The sequence below is a fragment of the Citrus clementina genome, unplaced genomic scaffold (assembly GCF_000493195.1).
Source record: "Citrus clementina cultivar Clemenules unplaced genomic scaffold, Citrus_clementina_v1.0 scaffold_4, whole genome shotgun sequence".
NCBI lineage: Eukaryota > Viridiplantae > Streptophyta > Magnoliopsida > Sapindales > Rutaceae > Citrus > Citrus x clementina.
Window position 1 is genome coordinate 22,704,778 of NW_006262274.1, and position 12,880 is coordinate 22,717,657.

At 36.5% G+C, this 12,880-nt stretch overlaps 2 protein-coding genes across 2 annotated transcripts; both read left to right on the forward strand.

Annotated features, from left to right (window-relative positions):
• The first annotated feature begins 1,269 nt into the window (after positions 1–1,269).
• On the forward strand, positions 1,270–3,360 carry LOC18043482 (polygalacturonase 1 beta-like protein 1). The gene is made up of 2 exons (XM_006438330.2): positions 1,270–1,352; positions 1,510–3,360. Exons 1-2 carry the CDS (start codon positions 1,281–1,283, stop codon positions 3,358–3,360), a joined length of 1,923 nt encoding a protein of 640 aa, XP_006438393.2. The 5' UTR covers positions 1,270–1,280.
• Positions 3,361–9,610: 6,250 nt separating this feature from the next.
• LOC18043787 (polygalacturonase 1 beta-like protein 3) lies at positions 9,611–12,196 on the forward strand. The gene is made up of 2 exons (XM_006438331.2): positions 9,611–9,800; positions 9,961–12,196. Exons 1-2 carry the CDS (start codon positions 9,735–9,737, stop codon positions 11,791–11,793), a joined length of 1,899 nt encoding a protein of 632 aa, XP_006438394.1. The 5' UTR covers positions 9,611–9,734; the 3' UTR covers positions 11,794–12,196.
• Positions 12,197–12,880: the final 684 nt, after the last annotated feature.

Sequence of the window (12,880 nt, forward strand, 5' to 3'; positions counted from 1 at the left end):
AAAAAAAAGAATATATAAGGCTTTTAAAGCTTTTAAATTTTGCTCCCACTAATATGATTTTCTCACTACACCACTGGCTGCAGCAAGAGAAATATGAGATGTAAAATAAAATATAATTAATATAAAGAAAACAAGGGTTTGACAAATAGTGTTCAGGAGTTGAATGAAAAAATTAGTGTGGAAAAACAAGTCTCGAAATGGATCTAATTGCTTCACCTCAACAAAATACCAAAAATTAAAAAGTAAAAACAGAGGCTAAAATTCAATGAATTCATAACATTTGTAGTGCTATACAATATAAGTGCATGTGTTGAAATCGAGCTGGATTCTCAAATAATTTATTCATTTATTTAAAATATAATCTTCAACTATGTTTTCAAATTGAACTGTCGATTTACAACAACAAATTTAAACAGTACAAAACCCTTGATTTAAAATAAAGAAAAGATGTATAGTTCAAAATGCCAATACCCATGCAGCTTTTATTCTTCTGCTCTTCGAGGTTGGTCCACATGTGATTTTGCATTGGTTCATTTCAAAGTTTATTATCAAGTAGAAGCTCTAAATTATTAATTGGATTATAGTATATCTTGGAATGGAGATTGGAGATATCGTGATACGTATTCTTCTTTCACACTGAAGTTCACACGGTCTCTCATCAGCTCCTTCTTAATAATTAATATCTGTAAGCAATTCTTTAATCAAATGTATTATAAAAAAGTTTAATCTTAATTTGAAACTTTAAAAACCATTTTATCATATGCATGATGTGGGGACATATCGCCCTAATGCGCTGTACTCTATCCCCTCTCCCTCTCAATGAGTCGGAATCCATGCGCCTGCCCATTACGATTTAAACTTTTATTATTATTATTATCCCTATTATTTTGCACGTGATTTTGCATTGATTCAAGTTAATTTCTCTGAAGAGATTGTATTAAGAGTATCCACGAAAAAGAATATAATAAAATAACAAAAAAAATTGTAATCTACAACTATTTTAATAAAACGTGATTTTTTGGAAATGGAAAAAAAAAATAGCAAAATGCAGGAGGCAGAGCCAGAAATTCAAATTTGTGGAGCTAACTCGTCTGTTAGTGAGCTTGGCCAGATGGGAGCCCAAACAAATTAAAAATGAATGATTACAGAAACGGACCACCACCGACCTTGCTTGCTCTCTGAAGTTGCATGTATATATATATATATATATATATATATATATATTCAATCATTCCAGTAATGTTCTTCAGCTTCCCTGAAGAAGAACGAAGTCATTCACAATGCATCAACAACTTAAGTCCCTGGGCTCCCTGCACTCCCTCTTGTTCATGCTCCTGCTCTTGTTTATCAGTGTACGTAGTTGGTGTAAGCAGTTACCGTTTTTATTAATTTAATTACTTTAATCTTTAAATAAACATTAAAAAAGGGCATAATTATAAATATAGAGAGAGATGACTGATGAGATGGATGGCTATTTGACCTGATAGTAAATTTGTTTTTGGCATGCAGGTTGAATTGGAACTGGCAGCAGGCGCAGCAGGTCATGACGTGAACGCCAAAGAAAACCCATTTACACCGAAAGCTTACCTGATGAGATACTGGGACAAAACCATCCACAACAGTCTGCCAAAATCACCCTTTCTTCTCTCAAAAGCGTCACCACTAGACGCCGTCGACTCGTCCAGATTTGCCAAACTCGCCGAACAAGGAACCCTGTCTACAGCCCTCCCATCCTTCTGCTCATCGGCTAACCTCTTCTGTTTCCCCGACTTATCGCCGAGCAGTAACCACAACACCGACTCCGACTTTGCAGTTTACAACAACAAGAATTTCACCAATTACGGTTCCGGAAAAGTGGGTGGAGTCGACTCGTTCAAGAACTACTCAGACGGTGAACCTGTCCCTAACCTCTCCTTCCACCGATACAGCGGTGAATCTACTTCTCACAACGATAAGTTCAACAGTTACTCATCTCAAGGTCAATTTATAAATCAAAGGTTTGACAAATACGGATCCAGCGCTACTGATGGCGCTGGTGATTTCTCCACTTACAATCCTGATAACAACGACTTGGGTCTCAGCCAGTTCGCTACTTACTCGAACCAAGGCAACCGCAGGGCCCAGTCTTTCTCCACTTACTCTAACAAGGGCAATGCAGGAAAGGAGTCGTTCTCGAGTTACGGGAATAACGGGGAGGGGGCACGCAATGAGTTTAAGGCGTATTTACACGACACAAATGCCATGGAGACCCACTTTAAATCCTATAGCGAGGCAGCTCACGGCGGCGCAAATGACACGTTCAAGTCTTACGGGGCTGATGGGGCTTTCCCAATCGAGTTCTTCAAGAGCTATGGAAATGGTGGCAACGCTGGTGTTGAGAGTTTTAAGGAGTACAATTTGAATACTTTTATTGCTTCTGATTATTTTAAAACATACGCGGAGAATTCCAAAGCCTCCCAGAAGGTTAATTTTGCAGCTTACGGAACATCTATATCTGCACGTCCCCACGATTTCACACGTTACGGACAGAATGTGAAAGGACATCAAAATCAAATTGATTTCAAGACTTACGGATCAGCTTATACCAAGTTCAAAGATTATGCCAAATCCGGCGTAACTTTTGCCAACTACACTGAGGGGACCCCCGTTCCCAAGCCTAGTAGTGGCAGTTCGGTAAATAGGTGGGTGGAGCCGGGCAAGTTCTTCCGCGAGTCCATGCTCAAGAACGGAACTTTGATGCCCATGCCTGACATTAGAGATAGAATGCCTCGAAGGTCATTTCTGCCACGCTCTATTGTTTCCAACTTGCCTTTTACGAGCTCCAAACTGAACCAACTGAAGGAAATATTTCATGCGAGTGATAATTCCACAATGGAGAGTATAATTAAGGATGCCTTGAGCGATTGCGAGCGGGCACCAAGCAAGGGCGAGACCAAACGGTGCGTTGGCTCAGCAGAGGACATGATTGACTTTGCCACGTCGGTACTTGGAAACAACGTGGCACTCCATACAACTGAGAACGCTAAGGGGTCAAAGCAAGATATCATGATCGGAATGGTCAAGGGGATCAACGGCGGTGAAGTCACCAAATCTGTCTCATGCCATCAAAGCCTGTACCCATATTTGCTTTACTACTGCCACTCTGTGCCAGAAGTCCGGGTTTATGAAGCTGATATTTTGGAACCTAAAACCATGGCCAAAATCAATCACGGCGTCGCCATCTGTCACTTGGATACTTCTTCTTGGAGCACAACTCATGGAGCTTTCTTGACTTTAGGTTCAAGTCCAGGACGGATCGAAGTTTGTCATTGGATTTTTGAGAATGATTTGACCTGGACAATTGCTGATGTACGTGGTTAGCCATTTGGGTTAAGTGGATAAGTCGTCATAGGCCATGTGGCTCCAACAGTAACTGTTTGTATGCCAGAGGCAAAAATAAACTTAATTTATTGCCTTGTTGGATTTCGTCCCGTTTCTTTATTCATGAACTCGTTATATAATGTTATGCAAACATTCTAGGGAAATTTATAAAAATAACTATAAAATTTTGGTTATTTTCACAATTAATTTGTTAAATTTTTTTCTATTAATATTAACCAAACACACGCTTTTCTCTCCAAATTATTCTTGTTTACAAACCAAAAGCAACTTTCTTTCTCCTCGTTTATCAAACCAAACGTAGCTTTGCACTCTTAAATCATCACCGACGACGGCAAAAGGCAACGGTAAACGCCGACGGTAAACGATAAAAGTGAAATCCGATCATAATTCATTCAGATCCAACACCAATCGACATCACTGAGTGGTATGAGTTATTTTCTGAACTTGCGAGAGAGTTTCAGTGCGGTTGCTTTCTGCGAGTCATGGGACAATCTGCTTTTTGGTGCGACAGGCGACAGGCGCCTGTCGCACGTAGCCTGTCACACCAAAAGGCAGATTATCCCGCGACTCGCAGCAAGCAACCGCACTGAAACTCTCTTACAAGTTCAGAACATAACTCATACCACTCAGTGATGTCGATTGGTGTTGGATCCGGATGGGTCGGATTTCACTTTTACTGTTCGCCGTCGGCGTTTACCGTTGCCGATGATGATTTAAGAGTGCAAAGCTGCGTTTTGTTTGATAAAAGGGAAGAAATAAAGTTACTTTTGGTTTGTAAACAAGGGTGATTTGGGGAGAAAAGCGTGTGTTTGGCTAATGTTGATAGAAAAAAATTTAAAGGGTTAATTATTAAAATAGCAAAAATATTATGGTTATTTTTGTAAATTTCCCAACATTATGAGATGTGTGTTAATTGGGAAATATAGCTGAAGCTGAAGTCTTAACTCTAAAGCGCATGGCCAATGGGCTACAAGCACATTGGGCGTTCATCAACTTGAGTGCATGAGTTAACAATGGTTGGGATTCAAGTTTTTTTTTTTATTTTATAGAAATTTATTTGACTCTTTATTTTCGGGTAAAATAAAATTTCCTCTATTATTAAATGAGAGTTATTATTCGCACTGAGTTATACTAGAATCATAAAAGATAGTTCTAATTACTATCTGATTATAAATATCAATAGAATTCTGATTATAATACATCAATATTAAAAAAATTACAAGTTAAATTAAAAATGGGCAAATTTTAAATTACCCCTACCAAATGCGACTATCTTTAATCTATCCTAAAACTACAAAAACATTAATTTACCTCAAATCTCATTATCTTCCCATTAGTTTTGACTGTCAAAAGTTAAAATCGGATTTTGATGATGACCATTATGAAAACCAAATCTCTTAACTAGTGCTGATGATTCGTCACACTGCTGCAACTTCCTCCATGGCATCTCCAATACGTTTTATATTTCAATAGTAAATCTTTAAAATTTCTATCATTCCCTGAAATTTGCTTCAAAATTGGAACTCACGGTATCAAGTTTTGCTCTAAACGGTAACCATGATTCTCAGAAATAAACTTTACCCAAATTATAATCCAACAGCCAAAGATTTATAAAATTTTTCAATATCAGAAAAGAGAAATTTTATATGGATTTTACAGAAACAAGGACTTTGGAAGAATTGGACAACATTTTTAGAGGATTCGAAGAGAGGAGAAGATAAGAATGAGAAAAGGGAAGGTAGCAGCCGACGCGAAAGCGTCGTGCGATCGCAATCTGGGAGTTGATCGCTCCGACCCTGTTGCCATTGTTGCCGCCGTCTCCCGTTGCCTATTATCTGCTTCTGCTGCTGTAGAAGAACGGTAAAGAAGTAAGAAGAAGAAGAAGACTAAAGAAGATGAAGAAGAATCTAGAACCAAGAAGAAAAACAATAATAAAGAACGAAGAAGACAGAGAAAATTGATAGACGAAAACAGAATAAATTGTTTTTATTAAGAGTTAATTTAATGATGGAAGGCAACATTGAAAAGGAAAAATGAAAGCTAACGGTAACGGATGGCATGTCTTGACTCAAAAGTTCGAACAATGAATATCATTAATGGTTTTTTGCCCCCATCAAATAATTTCATGTTTTAATTTTTTTATATATACTAATATATTACGATCTCAACTTGAAGGTCGATCCTCATTTTTAATATTGGAGAAAAATTGATTATATCTTAAAAAAGGAAAGATAAATAAATTTTTACATATGAGAGACGAGTAGAATCTCAACTAATATTAGAACTCGTACCTATGCGCCTAAGGTTATTAGGTGCATGTGTGACCACATGACAGCCCATTGGCTCATATTTTAAATATTTAAATCCTATAATATTTTACTTTTTAATATTTTAATTTTATATTTTTTTAACCTTCTTACGGTATTAACTTATTCTATGAGGATGCGTTGGACGGATTATGATTCTCTTATAATATAAGCTCTTTTAAATTTTTAAAAATTTTGTACCATTTTATCTTTTAATGCTAGCATATGATTAAAATTAAAATTTTTTTAATTTTTTGATTTATTAAAAACTAATCCCATAAGTGAATTTCGCTCAAGAATGGATCAGGTCATGAGTTTGGCGCCTTGCATGAGACATGTCTCGTGTTTGGGCTGCAACAATTGTCCTGTTATGCAAACCTGAGGGAGACTCCGTGTTTGTGTGTTTTTTTTTTTAAAGTATTATAACAAATAAAAATAATTCGCATCTTAATTATATGTTATTCAATAATAGTGTAATTTTATTTTTTATATTATAATAATTAATAGATATTTAATATAAATTCAGTAAAACTATCTTTTTATTTTTTTATTGATTATATAAAAATGAAAATATAATTTTATATTATATAATAATAATTACAATAAAAATAAATTATTTAATAATTAATTTAAATAGTAATTTCTTGGTATGAGATTTTAAACTCTTGAAAAATTCGGAAAAACTTTAAAACTGTAAGGTTTAATAGTATTATGAAATTAAACTTTAAAACATCATAGTTTTAAAATTTTTCTGGACTTTCCTGTACTTTAAAGTTTTAGATTGAAAATTTTCTATTAATTTAAAAATAAATAATAATAAATATTTAAATATGAATATATTTGATATTTAATATTAATGTTAATATAAAATAATAAAATAAAATATTATTATATATAATATAGTTCATACTCCACCAAATATGGTATTGCATTATATGCATTATAATGGAATACAGCTACTGTAATGCAATCTAGTATTCTAGTGTATCAAGCGCACCTTTAGTGTTGGGAAAATATAATATTAACGGTATTTATAGAGTAAAAGTTTCCCTTAAAAATAAATTGCTGCAGCATCCGAGCTCGTAAAGAAAGGGAATATCAAGTATGTTCTTTGGGCTAGCGACAAATATGTGTACTGTTTGGGTGTGTTCTAAGAGAAAATGGATTAGAGATGGCAAAACACCGGGCCGGGTTCGGGTATTGCCATGACCGGACCCTACCCGGATGCAACCGGTCCGGGTCCGGGTCCGGGTTTTAATCTGGGTACCCGGATTTTATATTTTTTAATATTTTATGTGTATATATTTTTTATTTTTTGGTAATTTTATAAGTTTTAAATTTATTTCTATAAAATTTGACATGAAAATATAAACTTTAAGTGTTTAAAACTTTATATATGTATAATAAATGAGTCAAATAAATATAAAATATTTAAAATAATATATATTTTATAATTTTTTTAATAAAATTCGGGTTCTGAGTTTATCAAGTGATGCTCAAGACCGACCCGGCTTCATACCTGGCCCGTAACGCCCGAGTATGGTTCGGGTCCGAATCGAACGGGTATTTTTACCACCTCTATAATGGATCCAAAGTGGACAGCGTCAAATGGGTAAGGCCTAAAACACAGCAGCAAGCAGCCTTTTTAATCATACACTCAATGCAAGCATTGCTGTCCTGTCCAGGTTCTTACGCACTACTATTGTCTTGCCGTATAACTACATTTACATGAAATATTTTGGGTTCATTCTCACGGTCCCACCCACTGTCACCCAAACCAAAACCAAAACCCAAGCCCATATTTGTTTGTATAGGCCTGGCTCACTCTCTAAGCTGCCCCATTTCCGACTTCAATTCCTGTGTGTTGAATTTTCATGCATCAATCAACATGATATAAAAATTATGTACTTTTCTAGTCGTTCATGAAGAAGCATATAATAATAACAAGGTTATGTCACAGTCGTTAATAGTAGGAAGAAAATCACAAAGAATAGAAAATCCTCTTAATTCACAAAACAAGAGTCTATTGCCACTCTAGTCCTCAAGTCCTTTCTTTCTAGGGTTTCTTTAGTTTTCCTCTTCCTTTTTGAAGTAATTTCACAATTATGTAGATTTGCATATATAGAAGTTACATGAGTTGTGAAATTAAATAAAATATTTACCATAACTTTTTGAATTCAAATAGACTTATAATTAATAGCTATTTTTTGAATTCAAACCAAAAGTATTACGTTTGGCAAAAACATAATTAAAATTTTATCATGCACTAAAAAAAATAAAAAGTTTGGGTGTGAATAAAAAATAATAAGATATTTTTCTTGTGTTTTTTATTTTTTAAAATATTTGCTCTTATTGTAAATTTATATTTTATATTTCAATAGTAAATATCAAACACATGACTCGCTTGCTCATATTTTCTAATAAATTTTGGTACCAAGAAGGTTATTATGTATTGTCAAAATAATAGGGGCTAATAATCTCTCAAAAATAAAATTAAAAGGTTCATTTAGAGATAAAAAAATCACCTACTAAACATCAACACTTACCTCATATTAATACTCCAATTTGGGTGATTTCATATACAAAACGCATTCACTATCAATTGAACTACATTCAAAGGACAAAATGATGGTACTCTACTCTCCCCCACCATTCCTTGATTACCTTAATGTTTGTGCATGTATCTATAATAAAGCACGATACTGTTAAACTAATTTTTTTTTTTTGAAAGATGTTACATTAATATTACTTGAATGATTATAAAAATTATAGCGAAGATTAAGACAAAAGAAAAAAAAATGTAAATTACTTTTGATATAGAAAGAGTAAATGTACAGTTTATTCACCCAAGTTTGAAAGAATTATTTGGTTCTAAATTAACCGTTACCAACACTGAACAAACCTAAACAAATCTTTAGGAAATTGAACCACGACCAATCGCGCTCGCAGGCGTAGGTCGAAAAATAACAAGGTGGGGTAATTTGTTAAGCTTTGATTCATCAGCTAGAATTTCTAATTGTACAAAATAATGTCATTTTCATGAATCTTGTCATATTCCTGAACGCATGCAGATAATGTTGATCATACTAATAATGCAAATTGAAAAGAGGGTTCACGAAAAGGATCCACCAACTTCTTCTTCCGCAAAAATAAAACAAAACAAAACAAAAAAAAAAAAAAAGTTTATTAGTGGCTAAACGCGTCTGAATCGATTTTTTAAGAGGGACTAAATATATATTCTCCATTCGATGGGTGCCACGAAGCAAACGAGTACGAAAGACGCGGCTCTGAAAAATTACCTGTCAATTTAAATGTCTTTCGCTTTTGCGCACTCCACGTCATTTAGGAAAAGCCCCTTTTACTACAGAGAAAAATTACCTGTCAATTTAAATGTCTTTCGCTTTGACGAAGGGAAATAAGTTTTTCTTCGAGTCATGCTTGGGCACATGGGATGTGCTTGCTTTTCAAGACTTTACTGTATAAATGATACTTAGTTTTGAAATTGGATTCCTCTTTTTTTTTTTCTTGCATTTCAATTAAAAAATTGGAAATATTAATGACATGGTTTAAAATTCAATTTTTTTTTTTTTAACACCGGTCTAATAATTCTGTATAGACTACTTAAAAGGTTTAAAGATAAATTGACCTAATTTATCCGTTAAAGATCATGAATAATTTTCTGTATAGACTACTCACCAGCTGATGTCGTGTTTTCCTTTTTTTTTTTTTCTTTTTTTTTTTGGGGTCGAATATGACTATTAGCTGACTAATTAAGTATGTAACTTATTTTATTGCATTTATTTTTATTCAAATGTCATTTGTGAGATTTTAAAATCAAATGGAGCTATCATCGAATAGGCGCTTTGCCAGCAAGGCGTTCTTTAATCACGTTGAAAACCGAAATCCCCCATCTTAAATTAAAAGCAGTGAGCGAGCAGTGAACAGTGAGGTCTCAGTCTCACTATAAATTTTTTCTATCTACAAAGACCAACAAGCACAAAGCACACCAACATTCTCTCTCCCTCTGTTCTCTTCTGTAAAACAATAATGCTTCACCTCCTGTCTTCTCCTCTCTTCTTCCTCCTGCTCTTATCCCTCTGTTTTCTTAATCATGTAAGCATTCGCTTCCAATCAAACACCACATTTGTTATTTATGGATTTTGTTCCTTCGCATTATCTTCATCTTCTTCTTATTATTATTTTTATTTTTATTATTATGTTTTCAATGATTTTTGTTTTTTTTTTTTTTTCGTTTTTGGTTTGTGCAATGCAGGTTAATTATTTGGGCGGCACCGAGATTTCAGACAGCATTGATATGAAACAGAATCCATTCACTCCAAAAGCTCACCTGATTCGATACTGGGACAAAGAGATCCGCAGCAATTTACCAAAATCTCCTTTTCTCCTCTCAAAGGCCTCTCCCTTAAACGCGGTGGACTCGGCGAGTTTCGCCAAACTCGCCGCCCAAAATGCTCTCTCTTCGGTCCTCCCGTCCTTTTGCTCCTCCGCCAAACTCTTTTGTTTCCCCGATTTATCCAACAGTCTTGAAAAACACGACACCGACTCCAACTTTGCCCGTTACCTCAACAAGAACTTCACCAATTACGGCACCAGTCGGGTCGGCGGCGCGGACTCCTTCAAGAATTACTCCGACGGCGATAATCTCCCCGTAGATTCCTTCCGTCGTTACAGCCGTGACGCCGTCGGCCACCACGATAAATTTTCCAACTATGCCCCTGGCTCCAACGTCGCCGACCAGAGCTTCAATACCTACGGCGCCAGCGCATCGGGTGGCGCCGGCAGCTTCAAGAACTACAACGAGGAAGTCAATGTTCCGCATCTCCGATTCACCAGTTACGCGTCGGAAGGCAACGGTCGGGCCCACTCGTTCACTACCTACGCCGAGAAGACTAACTCCGGCAGCGAAGAGTTCGCGAACTACGGTAAGAACGCAAACGGAGCCCCGAATGCGTTTACTGGTTACGGAAAAGAAACGAATGTGATTGGTTCGGGTTTTTCGAATTACGGCGAGGGGGCCAATGGGGCTAATGATAGTTTCACTTCCTACGGAGAAGATGGAAACGTTCCGAACAATAGGTTTAATAACTACGGCGCCGGTGGCAATGCCGCCGTTGAAAGCTTCTCTAATTACAGAGACCAAGCCAATGTTGGTGATGATTCGTTTCAGTCATACGGCAAGGATTCAAAATCTGGTAAGGTCAATTTCGCAAATTACGGGAATTCTTTCAACGAAGGTACGGACGTGTTCAAAGGATATGGTGAGGCAGCCCGCGGGCAGACCGTAGGTTTCAAGATGTACGGAGTTAACAACACCTTCAAAGATTATGCAAAAAACGGCGTCACTTTTGCGAAGTATAACAATGACAGTTCTGGTGTTCAAAATATAAAGAAACCGAGTGGCAGTTTGCTCAATAGGTGGGTGGAGCCGGGCAAATTCTTTAGAGAGTCCGTGCTGAAGAAAGGGAGCGTGATGGCAATGCCTGACATTCAAGATAAAATGCCCAAAAGGTCGTTTCTGCCCCGCACTATTGTTTCGAAATTGCCGTTTTCCAGTTCTAAAATTAAGGACATGAAGGAAATATTCCACGCTGTTGATAATTCGTCGATGGAGAGTATAATTAAAGAGGCGTTGGGCGACTGCGAGAGGGCACCGAGCGCGGGCGAGACCAAACGGTGCGTGGGCTCAGTGGAAGACATGATCGACTTTGCCACTTCCATTTTGGGCCGCAATGTGGTGGTCCGTACAACCGAGAATGTGAATGGGTCAAAGAAGAAGATCGTGATCGGATCCGTCAAAGGAATCAATGGTGGTAAAGTCACTAAATCAGTTTCTTGTCATCAAAGCTTGTTTCCTTATCTGCTTTATTACTGCCACTCTGTTCCTAAAGTTCGCGTGTATGAAGCCGATATCTTGGATGCTAACACGAAAGCCAAGATCAATCATGGGGTTGCCATCTGTCACTTGGATACCTCAGCTTGGAGCCCGACCCACGGAGCCTTCTTGGCTTTGGGTTCGGGTCCCGGGAAGATCGAGGTTTGCCACTGGATTTTTGAGAATGATATGACTTGGACCACCGCTGATTAGCCATTTGGGTCAGTTCATGTGGACGTGGGTTCGAGCCATTTGCTAAGATAACTTAGCTGTGGGTCCAGCTCATGCTACCCCATCTATATAATTCAGCGTATGGATGACGATAAGAAGAATAGAGGCTGATTTATTAGTGCTTGTTAATGCAATTTTATAATATATAATTTATATAAAATGTCAATTTGAGCACCAAACCAAGAGGAAGTGTACAAATGGTTAACACTTGGAATTGCTGTTGGTGGAGTGGATGGGATGGGGAGGCATATTTCTCTTCTCTTGCTCTTACGATTGGTGGATACTTCCTCATCCTAATCTGTTGTTTTTTTTTTAGTGGTATTTTTCAAATATATATATTAAAAATAAAATTCAGATACACTCAAGTGTAGAATTTCCACTTCAATGTGATATTTCTTCTTACCGCCTTCTGCATATGATTTATTGTATTTCAGCTGTTTTAGTTATATTTTGTACACTCTTGCAATGTAAGCGTTTAATAATTACACGAATTTACCCCATGGTCTTTAAATGGTAATAAAAAATTAGTATATCTGATTTTACGGCCCAGAAGTAGGTGGTCTATAAAGCTCCCAACGATCAAATCGATGTGTATGCGTATCATGTAAAATTGTCATGCACAAACTATGATATGCAATTATTCATGCGAAAGTTATGAGCCACCCAATTGCTAAGACCCAATGATTAAGACAACTAATTTTCACATGATCTTTGGAATAAGATTAAATTAAGCAAAGTGAGAGACGCGCTATGTGTTTGTTGAAAAAGGAACTGTGGAAGATTTCGTCAAGAGTTATCACCGACATTAAGCAAATACAGCCAGCGTTCAAGTAGGGTTTTTCCATTAAAACTTGACAATTATTTTATGGATTAAGTAAATATCCTATCTAGAAATTACGGATTCTGCCATTTTCACGAGATGGTGTCAATTTGCTCGACGACGAAGATGGTGTTAAATCACCCTAACAGTGCATGCTAAAAAGACCGGTCACGGGATGAGTTTTAAAGGCTTCCTACAGCACAAGACAAAAACTTAGCGGCCAAACGCGTCAAATAATCAATACCCTCC